Here is a 24,188-nt window from a genome sequence, read left to right on the forward strand (position 1 = left end):
ACTTATGAAAATATTATATGTTCGTTCTTTATTTCTAATTAATTAAATGAACATGAAAAAACAAGGTTTTTTTTTTTTTTTTTTTTTTTTAAATGTTGTCATTATGGGGTATTGTGTGTAGAATTTGAGGAAAAAAAATGAATTGAATCCATTTTGGAATAAGGCTTTAACATAACGAAATGTGGAAAAAGTGAAGCGCTGTGAATACTTTCCATATGCACTGTAGTTACGTAGCAAAACGGTATAAAGCATTTAACAATAACACTGTTCATGGTGAGGAACAAGTAGAGCAAATATGGATATGCAAATAGTGCAAATCATTTAGATTACCTTAAAGTTAACCACCTCCCTGACAATGGCTTTCCGGAGTCTGTTGACAGAGTCTGCGTCATCAAAGATGGAAACCACGTGATAATCCCGGATGATTGGGAACCCTGGCTGTCCAATCAACTCCTCCCGCACCTTCTCAAAACACTCCTCCTTCTGTCGCTCGTCACACTTGTCTTTGTGAGTCCCCACCAGAATCACAGGGGACAGGGGGGCCACCGCCTACACAGGGCAACAGCAACACAGCTAGCATCACCCGAGTGAAGAAACAGTGACTGAAGCCATAACGAACAAGCATTTGGACAGAGCGTACTTTGATGTTGAAGAGCCAGGGTTTGATGGCATCCACCTCACTCACACCCTTGCTGACATCGTAAACCACAAGGTAGAGTGCACGAGGACCCATAAAATGAGGATTCGACTCGCTATACTCCTCTCCACCTGTTTAAACACGCAAGTTTGAGAGGTCAAGCCTGTGCTAAACAGCAGACCACTGACTAGTTTGTATTCCAATCAGTGGAGTGGTAATTGTCCTTGTATGGTGTCACACACCTGAGAAGTCCCACACGTTGAGCACCATGTTCTTTTTGTCGCGCTCGCGGATGCTCCAGTCCCTGACGTGGATGCTGGCGGGGCTCGGCCCCTGGTGCCCCTGCACCCTCTTCAGCCTCATCAGCTGCTGCATGAGCGAGGTCTTCCCACTCTGCCCATTGCCCACCACCACTAGCTTCATGCGGTGGTAGGGCACCGCCTTCTTCAGCCGCTGTTGCAGAAATCTGCACAAATGAGCGACAATTAATCAAATACACTTTTAAAACATTGGGTGATTTCTTGTGACTTAAAAAAGCATTTAGTAAACTTGTAACTTTTTTACATTTTTGGTTGAACAAACACTGGCAATGTAAAGATATCATTGAAGTGGCTGTACAAATACTCCAGGACATTTTAAAGCCATGGCAATATGAACCTGACAATGTCTTTGGTTTTGTTCCCGATGTGTTTCAGGTCCAGTTGGAGTTTCAGCCCATCCAGGGGCAGGTCCCACAGCCGCCCCAGTTTTCCCATCTCATCCGGGAAGGACCGCAGGCCGCTATTCCGGCTTACATCTAGAGATGTGAGCTCCTCCAGCAGGCCAATCTGTGGAGGAATCTGTGACCACAGACACATGTCTCAGAATGAGGTCATCAACAGTAACTCTTTTAGTAGCACAACTGTCCTATGCACAACAGAGGACTGATGGAATGGTGAATACCTCAGTAAGCTTGTTGTTACACAGATGGAGCTTCTCTACCCGAGCCCATTTGTAGGCTGGTCCACTCAGGTCCAGCGTGGCGATCTGATTGTGACTGAACATGATCTCTCGGAGATTCACAGATGCCCATGCAGATGGTCCAGGCAAGACGGAGATCTGATTGTTCTTCATGTCCACAGATTGTAAACTGAAGGGAGAGAAGAGTTGTGTCTTTGAAGTTGCCTTAAGTATTTCACCTCTCCAGCAAATGAAATACAATCCCTTTCCTTTCAATGGGCAAAAACTAATCAAACCATGATCATAACCAAAATCATACATATCAAAATAATGCCATCATATTTCTTTTGTGCAGAAGATCTACTTACTTTGGCAAATTCACAATGACATCAGGTACAACTGTGAAGTCATTGTTTGAAAACTTTAGAGTAGTTAGTTTTGTGGGAAGGTGTGACAAAGAACCTAGGAACAGAGTACATCATGACAATATTTAATTCTTTAGAAAAAGAAATATCAGAAAAAGAAAATATTTCCATTTCAATCATTAAAGTAAACTGTGAACTGATTTCTTTAACTTACTGAGTTTGTTCATGGAGGCATTCAGAGTCTCCAGTCTGGGGCACTCAGACAGGCAGTCACTGGAGATGAGTTCTATACTGTTCTTACTCACATCGAGAACTTTCAGTTCAGATAGACAGAGGGCACCAGATAGAGCACTGATCTGGTTCCTGAAAAAAAGTGTCAGAGGAAGTATGTAAATAAGTGATCTGTGCTGTCCAAGACAACTCCATTTCCCAGCAGTCAACTCACCCCTCAAGAAAGAACTCCTCCAGTCGTGTCATGACGTAGCCGAGCTGGCTCGGGAAGGTGGTGATGTGGTTGAAGGACAGATTAAGCTGTCGCAAAGTCGGACAGCAGACCGCAGGGTCAAAGGTTAACACTGGGCCCACACAGTTCCGTGACACGTTGAGCACGCTCAGAGCCGGCAAGCCCAGGATTTGGGCTGGCAGTGACTGTAGTTGATTGCCTTGGAGATCCAAACGAGTCAGTCTCCTGAGACACTGAGACACATTACACAGATACAGATGGGTGCTTTCATTCAGCAGAACAGAGTTTAATCCACTTTGAACTACCTGAACTATTTAATCCACTATCTGAACTTCTGAAGTTCACACAGGAGCAGTGGATACCTCACACAGGGAGCTGGGGAACTTGGTCAGGGCGTTCTGACTCAGGTCCAGGCGTTGCAGATACTCTAGCTGCTTCTGGACTGTGAGGCTGTCCATCAGACAGCTCAGGCTGTCCAGCTCATTCCCGGACAGGTCCAGCAGGCGGATGTGCTCTCGGTCTCCACCCGACAGGGAGGGAGAGGGGCTCTCACCAGAGTTAAGTACTGACCAACACAGCAGAGACCACACAGAGGCAGATTCAATTTAAAACAGGTCCTTAAAGAGTACCACAGCAACTGGCCTTGGAGAAGGAGGAGATATCTGGCAATTCTGTTCCTGCTTAAAAGCCCACAATCATCTTACAATAGCTATCAAAGCCTTCAAGCTTTTATAGGCCTTACATATGACAACAAACATATATGTTATATTATAAAATCAATATGATCTGATAAGTAAGTCTCAAAGAAAAAAACAATACAAATCACTCAGAATATTTTCCACTGTATATATTCCTACCTCTGTGATTCTGCACGTGTCTATTAAGCTTCTTGTGTAAAAACTCCTGCGAGTCTGACTCTACTTGGCCTCCCTGTGAGAGAACGAGAGCACAGGCTGAAGTAAGCCATCAAATGAGACCATCGTAACATTGGTAAACAGATGGCATAAATCCACACATTACCTCAGAGCTGTTGTGTCTGGGTCGGCCGTTTTGTCTTGGTGTTGACCTGGCCCTCTGCTCCTCCGGCGAATCACAACAGAGCTTCAGAACACTGTGGGCTCCTTCACTTCCTGTGCACAGCAAATGATATGGGGTCAGATCTCTGTTTTAGTCTAGTCTGATTTATTTTCTTGACTGGTTTAACTGCTGTTGTTTTTAAATGGGCTATATAAATAAAGTTGACTTGACCATAGATTATTTTCCCCCTGAAATATGTCAATATTATATTATTATATTATATAAAGTAAAAACAGCTGAAAACAGAGCGAGACCCACCATCACTCTCTATGTCCTCAAAGGTAAAGACAAGGCTGTCTTCAAGAGAGATGTGACTGGAGTCATCACTCTCTTCCCCTGAAAGGTACCCAGAGAGGTCATTCAGCATTCCTGGTGAGCCCACAGTTCCTTTCTTCTTTTGGAGTAACTGGATCTGTCGAGCTAAACTTTGGCCTTTACCTACACACACACACACACACACACACACACACACACACACGTATAAATGGGTCAGCACCCTTTATATGGCTACAACAGTGGAAGGGACTTGCAGGAGACACTTACAGTTCCTCCTGTGGCCACTGGGAGGAACTCTGCGCTCGGACAGGAGAGGGCTGAGCCAGGCAGCCTCCAGGCGGCCCAGCCTGAAGCCCCCCAGGCAGAGCGCACTGTTGTTGAGGTCCAGGCCCAGGCGGCCCAGCAGCAGGATGACCACGGGGCCATCCCCTCGCCTCACGCACGCGCCCAGAGCTCCCCGCAAGTGCTGCTCGTGAACGCCCGCACTCAGCAGCAGCTCCACCAGAGCCAGTGGCCCGCCACGCTCACACACCTTAGAGGGTGACAGAGAGGGAGAGTGTGAGAGAGTGTGTTGTGGACTGTGAAAATGATGACCACGTCATGAGCAGTGAGGGTCATTTCTCTGACAGGGCCATCATATCATATCACCACACACTGACAGGGTGTGCCGTGTGTTAGGATAGGCTACTGACCTATACTGCCTTCATGCCGGCTGTAAACTCAGAGGACCCGACTTTAAGTGTGTTCAGCTCAGAAAACAAATACAGATCAGCTCAGAAAACAAATACAGGACATGCAAAATAAGTTAGAGCTGCTTACTATGGTTGAGCAAGAAGGAAAATGTCTTGGGGGAGTGTTTCTATCTGTAGTGTTAATTTGGTGATAAATTACCATGCCTATTTGTCATGAGAGTGAGATTCGCCTCTTGTGTTGTTGCAAGGGAGGCCGCTGTGGTTGGAGAATATGATAGTGACGTCAAGTCGGATACCTCAGGACACAAGAGTTCAGCACGAGTCTCCATCAAATCCAACCCAACTTTGCATTCAAGTCATTCTTCCGAATTTCCGAATAGCCGATGTGGCATGAAGGCAGCATTACAGGCGGAGCATCAGTGATGTCACTACCTGTGGCTAATTGGTAAATTACACCTGTCCTTTCAATCAGGTCAGACAATGAGTTGAGGCCTGCTGTGGGAGCAGGGCCGATATTCTTCCCTTTTGTTTGTAGCCACATGAACAGTAGCATTAGGACAACCTTTTGCATTGGATTTTACACCACCTTAAAGGAAAATAAAAACTTGAACTTAAAACCCGAAACGGCTAGGGCTGGCCCAGCTTAATGGAGGAGTACCAGGCAGGGAGTGCCAGCACGTCACCGGTATGTTGGCCGCTCTCTGAGGCTCCTGCCAAGCTGACATGCAGATGCATTCATATATGGTTAGAACCATACTACCCAGTTCTGCACCACATGTAGCGCTAGCATGTAGGGAGCAGTAAGGTTCTTTCATTGTTTGGTTTGTGTTGCTTTAGTTTAGTTTAACCTCTCGACGATGTACAGCTGTGGCCTTCCTACTTTGTTACACGTGCCCCCCCCCCCCACACACACACACACACACACACACACACATACAACTCAGAACAAAGATAGCGTTCTGAGCGAATTGATCATTACACAACATCTCTCTTGCCTGGTATATGAGGGACTCTGTTTTGGTTTTCTTGTTGATGTCGGCTCCCAGCAGTATGAGGCATTCAGCCATGAGCAGATCCTCCGCTTCACAGGCCTTCTCCAGCACGGTGTACTTAATCTCGCCATCAGCCACCATCTTAGACAAGCACAGGCAGCTCAACCTGTGCAGCTGCCACACACACCAGCACACGTTTACATTGCAGATCAAATAACATACCTTTTACATATCAGCAAGCAGAGAGCAGAGTATGTATGTAAATCTAACTCCTCCTGACAAAGTTGTTAATCACCAGCTCATACTTACAGAATCGCTACGTTGTTCTGAGGAGTGTTGCCTCAGCTGATCAAAGATCTCCCTTGCAAAGTTTTCACTCTCGAGCGCAGCCGCTGCAGCAGAGCAGGTGTCCATCAGTTTCCATGCTACCCTGAAACCCTAGAAAGAGCGGGTGTCAGCCTCATACGCAACAGAGTAAACTAAACAAAAACAGAAAACCAATGACGGTCACAAACATTCGCACACCCACTTTCATTCGCATCTCTCCATCCTCCATGTACTGCCGCATAGACTGCACGAGCACCGAGGCCAGGACAGGAACGATTGTGCGAGAGAGCTTCTTTTTGCTGATGAGGTAGACCAGGAGGCTTAACCCCCAATAGTGGATTTCTGAAAAGGAGGAAATCTGCTCATTAATATTTCTTATTATGCGGCTCGTAAAACAATGGAAAAACGCGTTCAACACCTCCTGAGAATTAGACACTGGGTGCTGGATCCTTACATGTAAATAACTGAATATCAAGGAAAAGAACCGCACTCACTTGGTTACTAATCGCCGATGACTCGCTGAAGAAGAGCTTTTTGCTCAAAACGTCTGTGGGGCGATTAAACATTTTGTTTAAAGGAACTGTGAGTGCGGTTCTTTTTTTTTTTATTATTCAGTTATTATACGGCTCTTCAGAATGCTGCAGAGTTCTAGTGCCCTAGCTGTTAAACTACAAACCAGTGGTGGTGGCATGTGGTTTGCCAAATAATGTATAATCCTTGAGTAAGCATAGCTCATATACAGTGCATTCTTCTTCCCTGAAGTTGACTCGCTAGTAATTGCATTTAGATTTGTCAAAAGTGTTCCCAGACTCACCACGTTTCCTTGGAAACATCTGTAGTGTATGTAGGACTGTATCAATGGCCCCTTGTTGGCACATGAGGTCAACGGCCCCCGAGCAGCCGGCCAGCTCAGAGAGGACACAAAGGCCGTACTCCTGAATGTCTTTGTTGCTGATGAACTAAAGACATAAGACATAAAACACCAGCTCATCGACACATTCAACCCACCAAAAGTCCACTCCGATATGTAATGTGAACAAAAATACATAGGCTGGCAGCGGTTTTACCCAAAATCATGTTTTAGTGTTTATGTCTGATTTGTTGACAACTTAAAGGTGCTCTAAGCGATGCCACGCATTTTTTAGGCTAAAACATTAAATGTCACTTACTGCAAACAGCACCTAACCAACCGCTAGCTGTCTGTGTCCTGAATACACTGTAAAAAAAGGCAATCTCTGTGGACAGCCCAGGCTCCAAGAACGGCAACAAAAACAACCTGGGCAAACCTAGCCCATGAAAACATAACAAACTGTTCCAGCAAATCACAGACGAGATGTGTGTTTAGGAGAGTTTCAATTGCACGGGAGCAGCACGGGAGGGAGGGGAAGGGAGGTAGCGAGCTAGCTCTCTGTTTTGTTTGAAAGTTAACAGAAGTGACGTTGCCCAGCATCACTTAGAGCACCTTTAATGTTGCAACTGAAGATGTGCAATTTCAGTTATGGATTGAGATGCCACTGAGAGATGTTTATCTCTTACTCTGTTGAGAGCCTCCAGGTAGACTGTGTGAGCTCCCTCTAGCACACACTGATTCTTCAGAACCCTCAGAGACACGTCCTCTGCATCCGGATCCGCCACAGACATGCCATGCTCCTGCAAACTCCTGTCTGCTCAGCAAGCAGTCACAACATTGACTTAAATAACACCATCTTCCTTTACCAGAGAGCAGTTGAACATATCGCTGTACTACATTGTTTCATTTTAGGGTGTTGTAACACCTGGTTTCATTTAGAGCAGCTGAATCTGAACGTGGAGCATTTCCCCCCAAAGCTCAGTTCGATTGGGTATATGTGAAAGCAGCAAATGCACCCTGTTTTAGAACAAAACAAATGGACCGAGACTGCTGGAAAGTTTTGTTTTTTCCAGCCAAAATCAGCATGATATTTTATTTGTCAAGCCTTTCCTTTGTATGCCCAAATAAACCAGCATGATTAAATATTTTAGGAGATATCTTTGATGTTGGGGACCACACAGAATCAGAGAACAATTTATTTGAGCGTGGGTTTGTGAACACAAAACAATCCCAGGGACAATGGAAAAAAATGTTGATTCAGCCTGTGATTCGGAAACAAAATAGGTATGAAAGCGCCCTTACTTATTTTGTAGGTTAGATTGTATATGGAAAAACATAAAGACCATAGTCCTTACCTGGGCTTAGGAACGTTAGGCTGGCTTGTAGACCATCTAACTGAACTTGTAGTTGAAAGTTATGCTTCACCATAGCTTTTAAGATCAGATTCATAGCCATGGTGGCCTCATCTAAACTTGCCCTCCTGTTAACAGAACACAGGAAGAAGCATTTTGGTTACCCCTGGTTTCCATATCTCTTCCCACAGTAGCTGTATACAAAAGCAACACCAACAGTGTCTCTAAGAGAGTTGGTATTTTCAGGAACAATATGCCGAGTTCACATTCCACAAATGGTGCAAAAAAGATTATGCTTTTAAGAAACTGAAGCATTTTTGTGATATGAAAATGGTGCTTCCTTACCATCCCTGAAAGAGCTGCTTGAGCAATCTACAACCACTGCTGGACACTCTAGTAGAATGTATGTGCAGCTTCATAATCTCCACAACGTTGAAATGGATGCCATGGGACAGCAGCTGTCCTCGGATTTTACCTGAATAAAACATAATAAATAGTTCCATTAATTTGTACAAATGTGTAGTGTTGTAGGCTATAGGTTGAGCAAGATTAACCAGCTTGTCAACTCAGTGGAATTTACACTGACAAACCAATGTATTAGGTACACCGTGCTAGTATCGGGTTGGACCCCCTTTGCCTTCATAACGGCCTTCATTCTTCGTGGCATGGATTCAACAAGGTGCAGGAGACATTCCTCTGAGATTTTGGTCCATATTGACATAATCGCATCATGCATTTGCTGCAAATGTGTCAGCTGCACATCCATGATCTCTGATCTCCTGTTCCATGACATCCCTAAGGTTCTCTATTGGACTGAGATCTGGTGACTGGAGACCATTTGAGTACAGTGAACTCTTTGTCATGTTCAAGATACCAGTTTGAGATGATTAGAGCTTTGAGACTGGTTGCATTATCCTACTAAGGAGCCATCAGAAGATGGGTACACTGTGGTCATAAGGGGATGGACATGGTCAGCAACAATACTCAGGCAGGCTGTGCAATTATCGTGAACCCAAAGTGTGCCAAGAACATATCCACTGAACCATTGATACAAGGCAGGATGTGTCCATGCTTTCATGCTTTCATTCTGACTCTACCAATGTCTCTTCCGAATGTCACAGCAGAAGTTGAGACGTAGCACACCAAGCAACATTTTTCCAATCTTGTTTCTGTTGTCCAGTTTTCGTGAGTTAGTGCAAATTGTAGCCAGAGTTTTCTGTACTTAGCTGTCAGGCGTGGCACCCAGTGTGGTCTGCTGCTGTAGCCCATTTGTTTCAAAGTTGACATTTTGTGCATTCAGAAGTGCTCCTCTGCACATCTCAATTGTAAGGAGTAGTTATTTGAGTTACTGAAGGAGTTTATCAGGGCTGCACTAAAGCTCCATAAAGATTGTCAGCCCCATAAAGGCTCTCAAAAATCCTTTTTACAGGGCGGTTCCAGCAGTGAAGACACGCGCAAACTGCAGAGACCCCGTAAAACTACCCTGAGTTCCTGTAGTGGTAACCCCCACATGTCTACATGGCATGCCTACATCCATTGAGTTGCTGCCATGTGATTGGTTGAATAGATGTCCGTTTTAATTGGTAGTTGAACATACCTAATAAAGTGGCTGGTGAGAGGATATTGAGTGGATCCACCTGTTCCTAAACTTCCTGTGGAGTTGGGCCAGTAAATCAGGCATTGACCAGGCCAACTCACCGTTACGCTGAATGAGATTGCAGAGAGTAACAGCAGTTGCCTGGAACACTCCCACACAGTTGGAGTGCAGCAGCATGGCTGCCATGATCTTCCTCTGGACTGGATTCCTGACACAGACATATAGGAGAAGGGTCAGTGTGTGTGTGTGTGTGTGTGTGTGTGTGTGTGTGTGTGTGTGTGTTGGTTCTGTTCAGCAAGCGTACCTCCCCTCCTCCTCCTCACAAACATGATCCCACATGAGTCCACTGCCATGTATCAGCAGGCTGTTCAGTGCCAAGCATGCCGCCTGCTACAGAATGACAATAAGACAGTAGCCACCAATTGTTAGATAATCATGTTCAATTCAGTTGTCTGGAGATTAATCCTTTTACTTTAATATTGCTCTCTACTTAAACACTATTCTTTACAAGTCTGTTTAACATACAGGTCATGTGTAATCAGAACCCGTTTTTGAAAGAAGATAAAGAAAGATTTTTCTCCATGATTAGATGTCATGACAGGATCTTTAATCAAAGCAGGAAAAGGTGAAAGAGTGAGCGACATTCTGCCAGCTCACCTGTACTGCAGCATCTGCTGTGTGAAGCTCCAGAGCTCTGCAGCTCGCCTCCATCCAGCACAGGTCTCCACCCTCTTCCCCCTTCATCTGATGCCTCTCCGCCTCACCCTCCTCCTCCTCCTCCTCCTCCTCATCCTCACCCGTCGCATTCTCAAGCCCTTTGTTCAGCACAATCGTTTTTGCTAGGTGAAAACACAAGAGTCCCCCACACATTTACTGCAACTCAGTTTGGACTTGCATGAGCAAAGGTTTGGAGTTCATGCATTGATATGCTGATATCTGGGAGAGACTCAGTGTTGTTTTGGGTGTGAAGATGTGTGTGCGTGTGTGTGCATGTGTGTGGGTGGATGCGAGTCAGAAAGTCTGAATAGATGGGCATCTATCGCTACTCACTGAGGGCAGCCAGGCAGGTTAGGGCAGATGCTTGTAGTGTTGCATTTTCTGGGTAAGTGAGGCACGCTGTCACTGTGACTCCATGTATTCCATTCAGTACCAGTATGTTGTAGTAACTCTCTGTGAATTCCACACAGCAAGTGAACTTAATTATATGATAACCTCACATCAATAGCAAATCTTTACTGACCTAACCTGACAGTTTTCTTCAAACTTCAAACCAGACTTCAAAGAGCCCGCGGTGACCTGCAATGTTAGCAGAGGGGGCCCACCTGAGGTGAACTTTTGAAGCAGGCAGCAGCCAACCTCCTGCAAGGCTTCCGAGTGGGGAAACGAGAGCATGGAGTGACTGATGAGGGAGTAGCACCTCTCCTTTTTGGACATGAGGATCTCCACATTACTGGCTGCAGAAAACAAACACACAAACAAAGTTTGAGTGGAAATTTAGAGAACAGAGGGCGAGACAGATGGAGGCAGATACCTGCCCGCGCTGGGAGACACGACACTCACGGGGGTCAGCCAGGGGCAGCAGCACTCTAAGGGCGTGCAGGAGCAGGTCCTCATTGTCCCGGAACTCGTGAGCTGCTCTCACCACCACACTGTGATCCTGTCTGTCCACAAAGTCCACCAGGTGCTCATCTGAAACTGGGCATGGGATGGAAGATGTTGCATCATCCCACAAATACTTCAATGACGGCCAGGTAAATGTGTGTTTTACTGCACATTTTAGGTTTTAAAATACATTATTATCCATTTAATTGAAATACATAATGACGATATACTGTTGCATTTCATATCACAAAAGGCTCAAATTAACCACAAGAACATATATATTAGTAACACCTCCTCATATCCACCAGACATAAAGCAACACAACATAACTCACAGGTTCTGTTCCACATCCTATTAGTGCACACCCGCTTTCTCCACAAACTATACTTCCTTACATATTCAGTCAGGAGAAGATATACACCAAATGTTTTAGTCTGTTTTGCCTGAAATTGTATCATTTAATAGCAAGTAGCACACCATTCTTGGAATGGAAAATATGTTATTTCACCAATTCTAGGTATTCTTTTAGGGGGCAGCCGTGGCCTACTGGTTAGCGCTTCGGACTTGTAACCGGAGGGTTGCCCGTTCGAACCCCGACCAATAGGCAAGGCTTAAGTGCCCTAGAGCAAGGCACCTAACCCCTCACTGCTCCCCGAGCGCCGCTGTTGTTGCAGGCAGCTCACTGCGCCGGGATTAGTGTGTGCTTCACCTCACTGTGTGTTCACTGTGTGCTGAGTGTGTTTCACTAATTCACGGATTGGGATAAATGCAGAGACCAAATTTCCCTCACGGGATCAAAATAGTATATATAATTATATATATATATAACGGCATGCCAAACAAACCTCTTTCGAGAAGCAATTGCAATGCCCGACAGCCCTGCAATTGCAGCTCTTCACTACCTGGAAAAGACTTCATCCCTTCTACGATCAGGTCAAACACATCCACATCTTCTTCCAGAACCTGCAGCAGTATGTCAGCTGGCAAAAGAGCAAAACATCACTAGTATGTTTATCATCCTAGTAAAGGCCAAAATGTGTTTAGCATGCAGGCAGTATCTAGTGTGGATGCTCTTCAAACTTTTTTATTGTCTGGGTGGTATAGCACTTTACAGTCAGTCTAGAGCTCAGGTGAAGTGTAGAGTGAATAGTGTAGTGAATAGTTGACAGTTTTACATAATACTGGAACTGTATGTGTACCCTATGATTTCAGTTCATCTAATGGTTTAAGTTGATTAATTATATCCTAGACCACAATCTGACTTACATTAGGGGCAGCCGTGGCCCACTGGTTAGCACTCTGGACTTGTAACCGGAGGGTTGCCGGTTCGAGCCCCGACAATTAGTGTGTGCTTCACCTCACTGTGTGTACACTGTGTGCTGTTTGTGTTTCACTAATTCACCGATTGGGTTAAATGCAGAGACCAAATTTCCCTCACGGGATCAAAAAAGTATATATACTATACTATACTAAGACTACTACAGAATGCCTGTTGGCTTACAGCCATGCACTCAGCTATATTAGACAACAATGCATATTATGTATCATGTAGTTTTGCAAATGACCTACAAGAACTACCATAAGCAACTGCAAAAGCAACATTTTCAAGACATTCAAGACATAACATGTGCTTTGATTAAAAAAAAAAAAAAGTCAATACAATTAAATATTTTGATATGACACATAGTCTACATGATCTCCTGCACTGACTCCACATCTGAAGCGTGTTGTGAATAGCTCTGAACTGCTTTCTTGCTTACGTGATCTGAGAAGATGTGCCAAGGCTCGCAATGTTACCGTAAAGACCCCACAGTCTGTGATATGCATGGCCAGCACCTTAAGAATCTGCCTGTCCACACACACAGAAACATACATACTTGGGTTGCTTTCATCTACACATAGAAACATACATCTTTCAAATATTATATTTCATAATAGTTTAATATCATAACCAAACTACAATTAGCAAAATTAAATGGCTGCCAACATAATTAATACATTAATTGTGCAGACATCCACTCTGCTCCCACTCACTCAGACATAAACAAGCGATGTGTATTATTTATAGGCTACTTACTGGTGAACCCCCAAAACCTCCCATTCCTTTGATAAAGCCAAAGGTTGGGCCAACTTCTCCAGGGTTGTAGGACATATTTCTACCAGCTTGCAAAGCAGTGACCACCCTGCCTGTAAACCAGACAACCACAGTCTTTCAAAGAGTATTTTTTCTCTGGAAACTGCCTTAAAGGTGTAGGTTTTTGAACGTTCTAAGTTCCGCAACAATTGAAGGTTCTAAAATTCTATGTTGAATTCAATGAACCCAGATATTCTTTAGAACGTTCATTTCTCAACAGTACTCCTTTAAGGGTTAACTGCGTGATGACAGTTCTACTTACCTGCTGTACTCCCTTACTGCTGGTATACGATAACAACACTATCAGCAGTGGCATGTGTGCATTTTTGCCTTCAAAGAGTTCAGCAGCTGAAAATAAATACATTCATCACCAAACGTTACAATAAAAAAATAGATCATAGTTCGATCTATTGTTGACAATTTCATCTAAATGGAATATTTCCACCACTGCGGAGGATGTAACCCAGGCTATACGTATTGCATATGCACACTGCCTGATGCACAGTGTAAAAAGACTGAAATAAATGTTATGCACAAATCTCACAACCGTTCAAACAAAAAAGGGTCTTACCACAACCATCCGTGTGCGCCAGAAAGAGCAGATCCTCCATGATCTGCACCATGGTACTTAATTGTTTCCCCTCCTGTATATTACTTAGCCGCACGAGTAACTTTTTGAGTCGCTCCTCCAACTCCTCTTTATTCACCATGTTCCTCTTCGTCGAATTAGTGCTATCTTGCCCTTGAATACATCTACAAATCCTTGTGTTGAGTTAAAATCACGTGGCTTTGTAAAAATGTTGCAGCGATGCTAAACTGTTACAGAATGTACAGACAGACAGATGTTGAAAACATTCCATAATGCGTGACAACATAAGGTTACACCACGCTCCATTGCTCCAGATAACGCAGGTCTTCCCTACAAATGTAAACTGCGTTATGGTAAGAAAAACGTAGAAGTTTCCTGTTGGCGTATTCACCCTGAACGCAGGGGCTTTCGATTTGAAAATCACGGCTGTAGGGGACCACAGGCGTGCCCAAATCTATCGCCAAATGAATCATATGACTCCTGTAACTTCGGAACTTCCTGTTTGGGAACACCGGGAGGTAAGATCGGCTTGAATCAACATGGTGCGTTTTCAAGTTATTATTGGTTCTGGTGTTTAGTCAGTGAACCTACATTTTATTGCGTTTAGCACATTGATTTACTAGACCTTTATGGCAATCCACCGCTGGTGTTAAATTACTATGCCTTGCCTAGGCTACTAGCCTAAAAATATTGGAACGAACAGCCTCTTGGGTTAGAGAATTTTGAGCTATGCATGCCCATAACCTAGCCTATTCAAATTTGATATACATTGTAGCCTACAGTAGGCCTAGGCTAATCAAGCGTAGTAAGTGAAAGAAGAAGAAAAAACAAAGTGAAAATAGAATGCAGATCTGCTGGAAATTATGCTGATGATGGAGATATTATGTTTATATGCCTACACGCAACTAATTCGTTTCCTTGTTGCACCAACATTAAAAGCACTTGCAGGTGCTGTCATTTCAAATAAATAAATAAATATGGGAGACAATATTACAGTTGGCTAGGAGATGTAGGCCTATTTGTTGGTTGGTTTGCTCTATAAACTTCCGTAACTTAAAATGGACACGCCCCTCGATCATGACGTAAGAAAATAGTCATATGGCAAGCGATCGAGCTCAGTATCTCGACAGACAAAAAGACATCAACCAGCCACAGTTGCTTTATTATGGGCCAATCGTTGCATATGCAATAACATTATGTTTACAGCATGCTGGTCTTGTAGTAGTAGCCAAGCAGCTAGGTCTAAGTGTTTGGCTTTCACGCTAGGCCTACTAGAAATAGCCTGTTACCGGTTAGGTTAGGTTGGTTGTCCGTCTGACAGCTCTTCTTCCTATGTTTTCTAAACAAGGTGACAATGGGCACAAGCTGATTAATATGACCAAGTCCATGGAGTCAGAGGGGAAGACAGATGACGAGCGAAGCCTCATCAGGACTTCCGCCGACCAAAGCATTAATACCCCAGACTCTGATCATGTCACGGGCTTCAAGGATGCTACTCATTCATTCGTCTACGTCTTGTCCTTCTTCTCCGCCCTTGGTGGCTTTCTGTTCGGATATGACACTGGAGTGGTGTCTGGGGCCATGCTCCTGCTCAAGAAAGAGATGAATTTGAGTGCACTATGGCAGGAGTTACTGGTCTCCAGCACGGTGGGCGCTGCGGCGCTATCTGCTCTGGCTGGCGGGTACTTAAATGGACTGTACGGGCGACGAGTCTGTATCTTGCTGGCAAGCTTTATTTTCACTGTCGGTGGCCTTATGTTGAGTTTAGGTCCGAACAAAGAGGTTCTACTTCTTGGGAGATTAATAGTTGGACTTGGGATAGGTAAGTTAATTTCTGATGAGTTGTTCGATATTTCTCATGGTGAATTCATCAGGCCTCTGTAACCAAGTCTGATAGCTAGTCTGATTATAGTGATTAATACAAACAATCAATCAAATGTATATGATAGTAATAGTTATATTTACCCTGCTGATCTGTTCCGCAGATTAACCTAAGTATGAGTAACCTGTTTTATGAGTAACATGCATCACTCCTGCACATAGGCCTATGCATGGTCTGTATGAGGCTCATGAGCTCTCTCTGTTTTCACAGGGATCGCCTCTATGACAGTGCCGGTTTATATCGCCGAGGTTTCTCCGCCACATCTCAGGGGACAACTGGTTACCCTCAACACCCTGTTCATCACTGGTGGCCAATTTATTGCCAGTATTGTTGATGGAGCTTTCAGCTATCTGCACCATGGTGGCTGGAGGTATTTCCAATTTAACCTTGTAGTTATTAACACTTAACACCCAATAATAGAATATGAATATTAGCTCCTTTTAGTTTAATCTCTTTAGTATTGGTATAATAATACCACATACCATAGTATCCTTGTATAATATGGTAAAATGACATTACATAGTGGGCAATATCTCAATATCTCTTTTTCCGCATCTGGGCAGTTCACACTACCCTGAATAATCCTGGTTGTACTCCATACTAATGTTTTCTCTCATAGTATAGTTATGTGGATTCCCCCTTGCCCTCAGGGAAGAACATCAATAATCTTCTTGGTTGTAAACAATAAAGAGTAAGCAGTGCGTTGTAATGGTCTTAAAGAGCCGTGTTGTGATCACTTCAGGTACATGTTTGGCCTCTCAGTGGTACCAGCTCTGCTGCAGTTCCTCGGCTTCCTCTGCCTCCCTGAGAGTCCACGCTGGCTCCTCCAGAAGGGACTCCTCCAGAAGGCCCGGCAGGAGCTCAGCAAGATCCGAGGAACTGCACACGTGGATGAGGAATATGATGCCATTAAGACCAGCATTGAAGCCGAGAGGGATTCTGGAGGAGGTGAATAAACAAATATGTATCTGTGACAGCATCCATTTATGGCCTATGAACATTTGTAGAATATATGTCAGTATTACATTCTCACTGATTGCCTTCCATCATGCAGAAGGTGGGTTAAGTTAATAGGATTTGTTCTTTGAAATCTCTACAAATGCAGGCAATAGAGGCTGCTTGAAAATGTAGTCAGATTTTTTTGCATCATAAAGGGAAATGGCTCAGCAAGGAGATCAAATCACTGTACTTAGAAAGAAAGAAAGCATTTCAGAGTGGTGATGTATGTCAATACACTATAGCTAAATATACTTTTGAACAAGCAGTTAAAAAGGCTAAAGCCAACTACAGGGCCAAACTAGAAACCAAACTCAATGCTCATGACAGCAAGGGTGTTTGGAACAGCCTATAGCAGATTACCAATTACAAATCTAGCAATGCAGTTCTATATGATGACCCCCTGCTCCCTGACAAAGTAAATGAATTCTACTTCAGATTTGACTATAGGTCCATAGACAGCTCCAACCTCCCCTATGATGCCACTCTCCTTGACCCACCATTTTTGATAGAAGAGCATGAGGTCAGGAATCTGTTGAAAAGACAACAGCAGGAAAGCAGCTGACCCTGACTCGGTCTCTGCAGCCACTATCAAATGGTGTGCCGATGAGCTGTCTATGCTATTTACTGACATCTTTAACTGGTCTCTGAAAGAATGTCAGGTCCCAACATGTTTTAAATCTGCCATAGTTATTTCCATACCCAAAAAGACTAACATCAGTTATCTTAATGACTATAGACCAGTGGCCTTAACTTCCATCATAATGAAAGTGTTTGAGCGACTAGTGGCTAACCACCTGCCTAGTGGGTTACTTGATCCATTTTACTCATGACATCTTACAACACCTAGAAGAGAAAGCCACATATGCACGGGTACTGTTCATTGATTTTAGCTCTGCTTTTAATAACATCATCCCAGTAAGACTGTTTGAGAAACATATTGAACTTTTTAACCAATACGTAGATGCACTGTAAGTCTCAACATCTCCAAAACTAAGGAAATGGTAGTAGACTTCCATAAAAATAGAAATAGGCTTTCACCTCTGATCATCACTGACCAAGCCGTAGAGTGGGTGAACAGTTTCAAGTTCCTGGGTACCACCATCTCCTTCAACCTCAAATGTTTTCTTAATGTTAAACACATTGTGAAGAAGGCTCACCAGTGCCTGTTCTTTCTTCGCCAACTGAGGAAATTCAAGGTGTCTAAGGCTGGAATGAGGGACTTCTACAGAGCTGTGATAGAGAGTGTTCACACACCCTCTGTCCGACGACAAGAGGGTGCTAAATAGGGTTGTCTAGACAGCGTCAAAAATCATAGGGCAGGACCTCCCTGACATCAAGGACATAATAACACTCGACTGCTTAAAATGGGAGGGGAAATAGTCAGGGAGCCCTCCCATCCTGCCAATGCCCTAGTCACCCCTCTTCTTTCAGGAAAAAGGCTTAAAAGCATCACAGCCAGAACTTTTCACCAAGATTCACCAACAGTACCCCAGACAGTAAGAACCCTCAACATCCCAACATCCCAGAGTATCTGATCTGCACAGGACCTGGTTACGTCCTCCTCAGAGTCAGTTTTAAGGCACTAACACTACTGATTTGTTTTCTTTATCTTTTTTATTTTGTTTTATTGTGCAAGTAATTTATTTAACTATAGGGCTTCAGACACTCCTGTATTTTATCCATTTGCATTTTATTCTGTCCTCTGTGTATGGTGTCTTACTGTATGTGTTGTCTGTCTGTACTATATGAGCCTAAGCACTAAACCAAATTCCAGGCTATGTTCCATCACACTGGCAATAAAGCATTGACTTGACTTGACTTGAAAAGCCTCTAGACTGTAAGATGTTTTAAGGCATGATGGAAGAACAGCATTACTAGGGGTGTAAAGGTGCACATTTGTACTGAACCGTTTAAGTGCAGGATGTTACAGAAACACATTTGACACACTTTTCAAAATACTATTCTTTATATGTGTTGAGCATCAGCAATATTGTCAGTGAATATCAGGCTAGCAGTACTTACAGGTTTACTGTACCGAAAATGAACCGATCCTGTCCTGCAGATGGTCCAGTGCTCTGTCGTATCCTGGCCAGTCCCCCAGTGCGACGGGCCCTGCTTGTTGGATGTGGGCTTCAGATGTTCCAACAGCTGTCTGGGATCAACACAGTCATGTAAGTTTTCTAAAATCTCCTCAATTATATTTCAGGACTGAAATCTAAATGTCAGCCTTTCATAGTTTGTGTGAATGTATACTTTGTCATATGTTTGTTAAACTGGAGATCCTCTTAGTTGTACACAGGTTAAGCTGTGAAATTCCTTGGGCCCTTGTTTGGCGGAGGAAACTTGGTCAAAAACGGCCTATTCCACCCTGGCACCAAGGTGCGGTTGTGGGAGTAGTGACATATTCTTCTCTGACAGGGAACTTTCAATGTGTCAATCATATACAAATCTGGTCTCATAAAAATGGCAACAATACACTATCAATATTATATATTATATTATATATCAATATCGCAAAGTGACACTATGCTCCACTGTGTCCGTGTTATAATGCTCCAGTATAAGCCAGCAATCCCACACCCTAGATAGCAAAATCAGATTGGCAGATAGTGGACTGCCAGTGGTATGCCGTAGGTGGCGTGCCACTTGTGGTCCGCCGTTGGACCACCATCTCTTTTTAAATTTAACTCGTCATCAATATAAAAAAAAATATTAAAATGATATATGGAGTATAACTGAACAAATGAAAACAATTTTAGACCATTAGTGGCAATATATTGGGCAATTTGTCTGTAACCCGCCAGCGGACTGCCAGAGAACCGATGAGCAAAATGTCAGCGGACCTCCAGATCTGCTCCCAGTGGGCCGCCAGTGGTCCAGCAGCCCCATGCTATCTGGGACTTAAAGCCCATTTTCAAGTGTTTTCTGTATGTTTCCCTTTATCTGCCCTGCATATACAAAAGCAACATTTCTGTCCATGTCACCAGCAAAGAGTTTCAGTACATATAGTGTTATAGAGTCAAATGATAATGAAACTGGCATTCAGCACTCTTTCATTTGTATAGAGTGATTAAGTAGTAGCTTGTTTATAATTGTTTGCTTATATTATTGAATTCCCAGGTAAATTAACCACCTTTAGTCTCTTCTCAGGTATTATAGTGCCACCATATTACAGATGGCAGGTGTGCGGGATGATAAAATGGCCATTTGGCTAGCAGCGGGCACTGCTGGCACCAATTTCCTCTTTACTCTGGTGGGGGTGTGGCTTGTGGAAAGGGTTGGGCGCCGGAAATTGACTCTGGCCAGTATTGTTGGTAAGGCAAATGCAGACTTGCCAAGTAATCAATTGGCATATTTTATAACCAGCATAACATGGTGTTACCGTGTTAATGTAAAGACAGCTTTGTTTTCATCAGACGTGTCTGTGTGTGTGTGTGTGTGTGTGGGTGTAGGTACAGCTTTGAGTTTGGCTGTGCTGGCTGTTGGGTTTCTGTTGTCCGCCCAGTTGTCTCCCCCAGTCAATTTCCATCCCATCGGCCCTGTTCTGAACTCCTCCTGCACACAGTACAGGTAGGAATGCTTGCATTCAACCTCTCACTAATCAGCTTACACACTCAAAGACAGCACACCTGTGTTTTGTTACAGAGTCCCTATGTTTTTTTCTGTTCTTAGAATTGTGAAGCATCTAAATCTATTCTAGTAGACCACAAAATGAAATGATGTACAGTGAAAATTAGCAGAATAGGGTCTGTAATAATAACTACTGTATTCTTTGAGACTGTATTATTATATGAGGGCAATTCCACGCAAAACTGTCACATCTATAATGGCAACACAATGCCATGGTATTGTATTTGCATTTGATTGCATTTCTTTTTCTTTTTTTTTTTTCAGATTTTTTTTTCCGTAAGTGTGGAATAGTGAAGTAATAACCTGACATTTTTGTTGCAGTTTCTGTGAGCCCTGCATGCTTGATCCAGATTGTGGTTTCTGCTACCGGGAGAATGGCACGTCTTTGTTTGACACATCTTGTGTCTCTGTCAATCAAGCCAACACCGAGGAGGCCTTATCGGGCAGGTGGGGAACTGGGAGAGACCATTTTTATCTCCTCAGCATGTCACATCTTCTCTTCTTGTCAAGTCATGTTGTGGTCTATATGACCTATGCTTTAGCTGGATGTCATAAATAATTTTTGTTTTATTTGTAGGTGTTCCAATTCCTCTCAGGAAAATTCTGGGATATTCTGGGCTTATAATTATTGCCCTACTCCCTACTCATGGGTTGTCCTGCTGGGACTTATTCTGTACTTGGTCTTCTTTGCTCCTGGTAAGAACTCAGAGTATAGGAGGTCAGGCAGCATGTTTGTTCAATATCTGTGCAGTCGCTCTAAAACTGCATTAGCTGAATATCTGTGGTGGTTGACCCCTCTGTAGGTATGGGACCTATGCCCTGGACTGTCAACTCTGAGATCTATCCTCTGTGGGCAAGGAGTACAGGAAATGCTTGTTCAGCTGGCATCAACTGGACCTGCAACGTCTTGGTGTCTCTGACATTCCTGCATGTGGCAGAGTACCTCACTTACTACGGTGGGATTGATTATCTGATAATATGATCTCAAAATGATGTATATCTGTTAAGTTTTTTTAATAGTATAGAATTAAAAAATGATAATGTTGTATGTATCTCTTATGTTAGAGAAGTAGCCCTCTGCTGTGTTGGTGGGAGTGCTGAAGTGGTGTTGTATGTGATGTGTCAGGTGCGTTATGCTGAAGTGGTTTTATATGTGCTGTGTCAGGTGCGTTCTTCCTCTACTCGGGCCTGGCTCTGCTGGGCTTCCTCTTTATCTTCAGCTGCCTGCCCGAGACTAAAGGCCAGCAGCTGGAGGACATAGAGGCCCTGTTTACGGAGCAGCTGTGCACCTGTGGGAACTCTGGCGCCTCCCACAGACACTACATCAGGGTAAACGACGGCAACTATCAGTCTGAAAATGAGGTGTCGGATGAAGAGTTACCCTAAGAAGGTGTGGAGACTGGGTGTCAATCTTTCGTTTCTGTTTCCGGAGTTAGGGTTGGGTGAGCGAAACTGCATTCACTTTGATGACCTTTGCTCTGCATGCACTCCAGAGAATCAGCACTTTTGTTCACAGAACTTCAGCTATTTCGATGACCCTTGCTCTTATTGCTTTTCAAACAAGTTTATGCTGTGAAGGTCTATGCTGTTGATCAGTATAGCATATGTTACAAAATAGTGAAATTATTTATTTACTTGAATATGTGTTGTGAATTAAAATAGTCACGTTACAAAATTAGCACACCCATGCTAAAGTTGTCTAAAAAGAGGAATAAAAGAGGGGTTATTATTTTAATTCCAAAAGCCAATGGAACTTTATCAGGATGCATAGTATCATGGATCCATGAAATAACTGGCCTTTAAAAACTTTGTAATGTGACTGTAACTTTCAATTCTGGAAAGAGAAAGATACATTGAAAAACTGTAAATCATATGCCTTAAATATATTGTAGTTTTCTAAGCTACACCAGTAAGCAAGAAAAACCCTTGAAAAAAAAAAAAATGTTCAATCGTGAAAGGGTTATGTTGAGCTCTTCTTGGGCGCTTTTTGTTCACTCATGTTAATTGAGACTTTCCAAGTAAGTATAAGTATATATACTCTTTTGATCTGCACTTATCCCAATCTGTGAATTAGTGAAACACACTCAGCACACAGTGAACACACAGTGAGGTGAAACACACTAATCCCGACGCAGTGAGCTGCCTGCTACAGCGGCGCTCAGGGAGCAGTGAGGGGCTCAAGGGCACTTCAGCCATTCCTACTGGTCGGGGTTTGAACCGGCAACCCTCCGGTTACAAGTCCGAAGAGCTAACCAATAGGCCACAAGTGACAAGTTTCAATTAGGCTGATTATGATAATGTCAACAGTGCGCAAAGCAGTCAAGAAGGTAAATGGGCGGATGCTATTTTGAAGAATCTAATACATTAAATAAAACAAAGTATGTTTCATGAATCAGTTTCTTGAAAGTAGCCTCCAATAACTTTCATGACTGCACACTATTGGCATAATCATAACCAACTTCAAGAGATGATTATCTGGAGTGCTCAACATGTATAGGAGCTCCTTCAGGACTGTGGCTGAGAGAATGCCAAGATTATGACATTTGAAAAGCCTAAAATATAAAACATGCTTTAAAAATAGTAGAATAGATAATATAGGAGTAACGGTGTCCAAACGTTTTACTGGTAGTTTACATATTTGATCTGCTTATGATAAATACTGAGAATACCTCATAAATATCTTGTAACTAAATAACATGTTATTTTGGTGGGATGACAAGATTCTATGGTGATGGAACTGTAAAGTTGTCCAACAGCAGATGTCATTTGTACGTTTTGACAATTCAACAATGATTCATTTCCCAGCCCCAAATGGAGTTAACCCAAATGCACTATGGATCGCTGAAACGAAATACCGCTGTTTCATACATAACAGTGAGTAATGCAAACGCACATTAATGGACATGGCACAACTACATGAATAATAACAGTAGTTATTGAAGCCTTATTCTGCACTTTACTAATAGTTTTACCCTTCTTCACACCATCATTTATCTTCAGTTGTCGTAGTGCTACAACAGTTCCCCCTCATGGAATGCATTACTGGGAACAATACAGTGTAAGTAGCTTTCTTGAAGACAGAAGGCCTCTGTTTCTGTTAGTTTTCTTTCTTTGGTTTGTTGATTTTTGAATTTCAATCATTTTTGCCTTTTGCAGAACACATGTTGTCGCTGCTTTTGGAGTAGGCCTACTCTGTGTAATTTAACTGATATGTATTATTTTCTGGATGGCATTTTGTTGTTTTGGAAGCAGTCCTCTTAATACACAGCCACAGGGATCCAATTGTATTGTGCAATGCAGTGTATGTTGCTAGTTTCTAACAGTGAAAGGCTATGATCTGCCATTTATCAAAGGGACGGTTTATTTATTTGTCTAGATGAATGATTGCATATTTGGTTTTAGTTGACCACATCATAAAGTCTGTATAGGATTTCTCTCGAAAATGTATAAGATAATGAATAATTATTTCTGTCCATTAAATTTTGATATTGAGACTGTTGCCACTGAAATGTCTACTTTTGTGTGTGAGAGCCAAATTATTCCTTACTAAACTAAAACCAAAGGGGAGGATTCATTGTAATTTCCCTTGTGTCTAGGGGCAGGCATTTACAGACGAGTAGAACGGAATCTATGAATTCCAATAACGTGTTAGTGGCGATTTTTATATAAATTTGATTTGATATAAATTGCAATAGTCAGAGTAATAAAAATCAATTTTATGAAAAGGAGGATGCCGTGGACCTTGTCTCAGACCTACACGCAATAGCCAGCGCCTAGAGAGGACA

General features: G+C 43.1%; 2 protein-coding genes across 11 annotated transcripts in view; one reads left to right on the top strand and one right to left on the bottom strand.

Annotated features, from left to right (window-relative positions):
* Positions 1-14,301, bottom strand: part of lrrk2 (leucine-rich repeat kinase 2) — a 27,595-nt gene extending 13,294 nt beyond the window's left edge. Inside the window, exons 1-31 of the mRNA XM_042110113.1 lie at positions 13,875-14,301; positions 13,566-13,651; positions 13,247-13,356; positions 12,930-13,018; positions 12,015-12,149; positions 11,128-11,262; positions 10,890-11,021; positions 10,618-10,737; positions 10,225-10,406; positions 9,872-9,957; positions 9,669-9,775; positions 8,316-8,445; positions 7,974-8,098; positions 7,305-7,432; positions 6,583-6,727; positions 5,971-6,110; positions 5,751-5,879; positions 5,445-5,615; positions 4,025-4,289; positions 3,740-3,919; positions 3,425-3,534; positions 3,262-3,334; positions 2,767-2,969; positions 2,387-2,637; positions 2,156-2,304; positions 1,945-2,038; positions 1,580-1,766; positions 1,295-1,476; positions 880-1,103; positions 641-768; positions 331-549 (exon numbers count right to left, since the gene is read on the bottom strand). Coding sequence (XP_041966047.1) covers positions 331-549; positions 641-768; positions 880-1,103; positions 1,295-1,476; positions 1,580-1,766; positions 1,945-2,038; positions 2,156-2,304; positions 2,387-2,637; positions 2,767-2,969; positions 3,262-3,334; positions 3,425-3,534; positions 3,740-3,919; positions 4,025-4,289; positions 5,445-5,615; positions 5,751-5,879; positions 5,971-6,110; positions 6,583-6,727; positions 7,305-7,432; positions 7,974-8,098; positions 8,316-8,445; positions 9,669-9,775; positions 9,872-9,957; positions 10,225-10,406; positions 10,618-10,737; positions 10,890-11,021; positions 11,128-11,262; positions 12,015-12,149; positions 12,930-13,018; positions 13,247-13,356; positions 13,566-13,651; positions 13,875-14,013 — 4,554 coding nt within the window. The 5' untranslated portion in view covers positions 14,014-14,301. The remainder of the gene's footprint in view (positions 1-330; positions 550-640; positions 769-879; positions 1,104-1,294; positions 1,477-1,579; positions 1,767-1,944; positions 2,039-2,155; positions 2,305-2,386; positions 2,638-2,766; positions 2,970-3,261; positions 3,335-3,424; positions 3,535-3,739; positions 3,920-4,024; positions 4,290-5,444; positions 5,616-5,750; positions 5,880-5,970; positions 6,111-6,582; positions 6,728-7,304; positions 7,433-7,973; positions 8,099-8,315; positions 8,446-9,668; positions 9,776-9,871; positions 9,958-10,224; positions 10,407-10,617; positions 10,738-10,889; positions 11,022-11,127; positions 11,263-12,014; positions 12,150-12,929; positions 13,019-13,246; positions 13,357-13,565; positions 13,652-13,874) is intronic.
* slc2a13b (solute carrier family 2 member 13b) lies at positions 11,294-23,902 on the top strand. 10 transcript variants are annotated; one of them, XM_042110134.1, is made up of 13 exons: positions 14,702-15,714; positions 15,985-16,144; positions 16,517-16,722; positions 18,836-18,944; positions 19,924-20,087; positions 20,226-20,343; positions 20,725-20,850; positions 20,981-21,099; positions 21,207-21,359; positions 21,569-21,845; positions 23,209-23,277; positions 23,404-23,461; positions 23,560-23,902. In XM_042110134.1, the coding sequence occupies exons 1-10, from the start codon at positions 15,225-15,227 to the stop codon at positions 21,787-21,789; spliced, it is 1,866 nt and encodes a 621-aa protein (XP_041966068.1). In that variant the 5' UTR covers positions 14,702-15,224; the 3' UTR covers positions 21,790-21,845; positions 23,209-23,277; positions 23,404-23,461; positions 23,560-23,902. The 10 variants fall into 10 exon arrangements, with proteins under 10 accessions (XP_041966072.1, XP_041966071.1, XP_041966070.1 ...); XM_042110138.1 differs by adding an exon at positions 11,294-11,318 and having other exon boundaries at positions 15,241-15,714; positions 23,209-23,902; XM_042110137.1 differs by adding an exon at positions 14,316-14,410 and having other exon boundaries at positions 15,241-15,714; positions 23,209-23,902.
* Positions 23,903-24,188: the final 286 nt, after the last annotated feature.

This window comes from Alosa sapidissima, chromosome 11 (assembly GCF_018492685.1).
Source record: "Alosa sapidissima isolate fAloSap1 chromosome 11, fAloSap1.pri, whole genome shotgun sequence".
Classification (NCBI taxonomy): Eukaryota; Metazoa; Chordata; class Actinopteri; order Clupeiformes; family Clupeidae; genus Alosa; species Alosa sapidissima.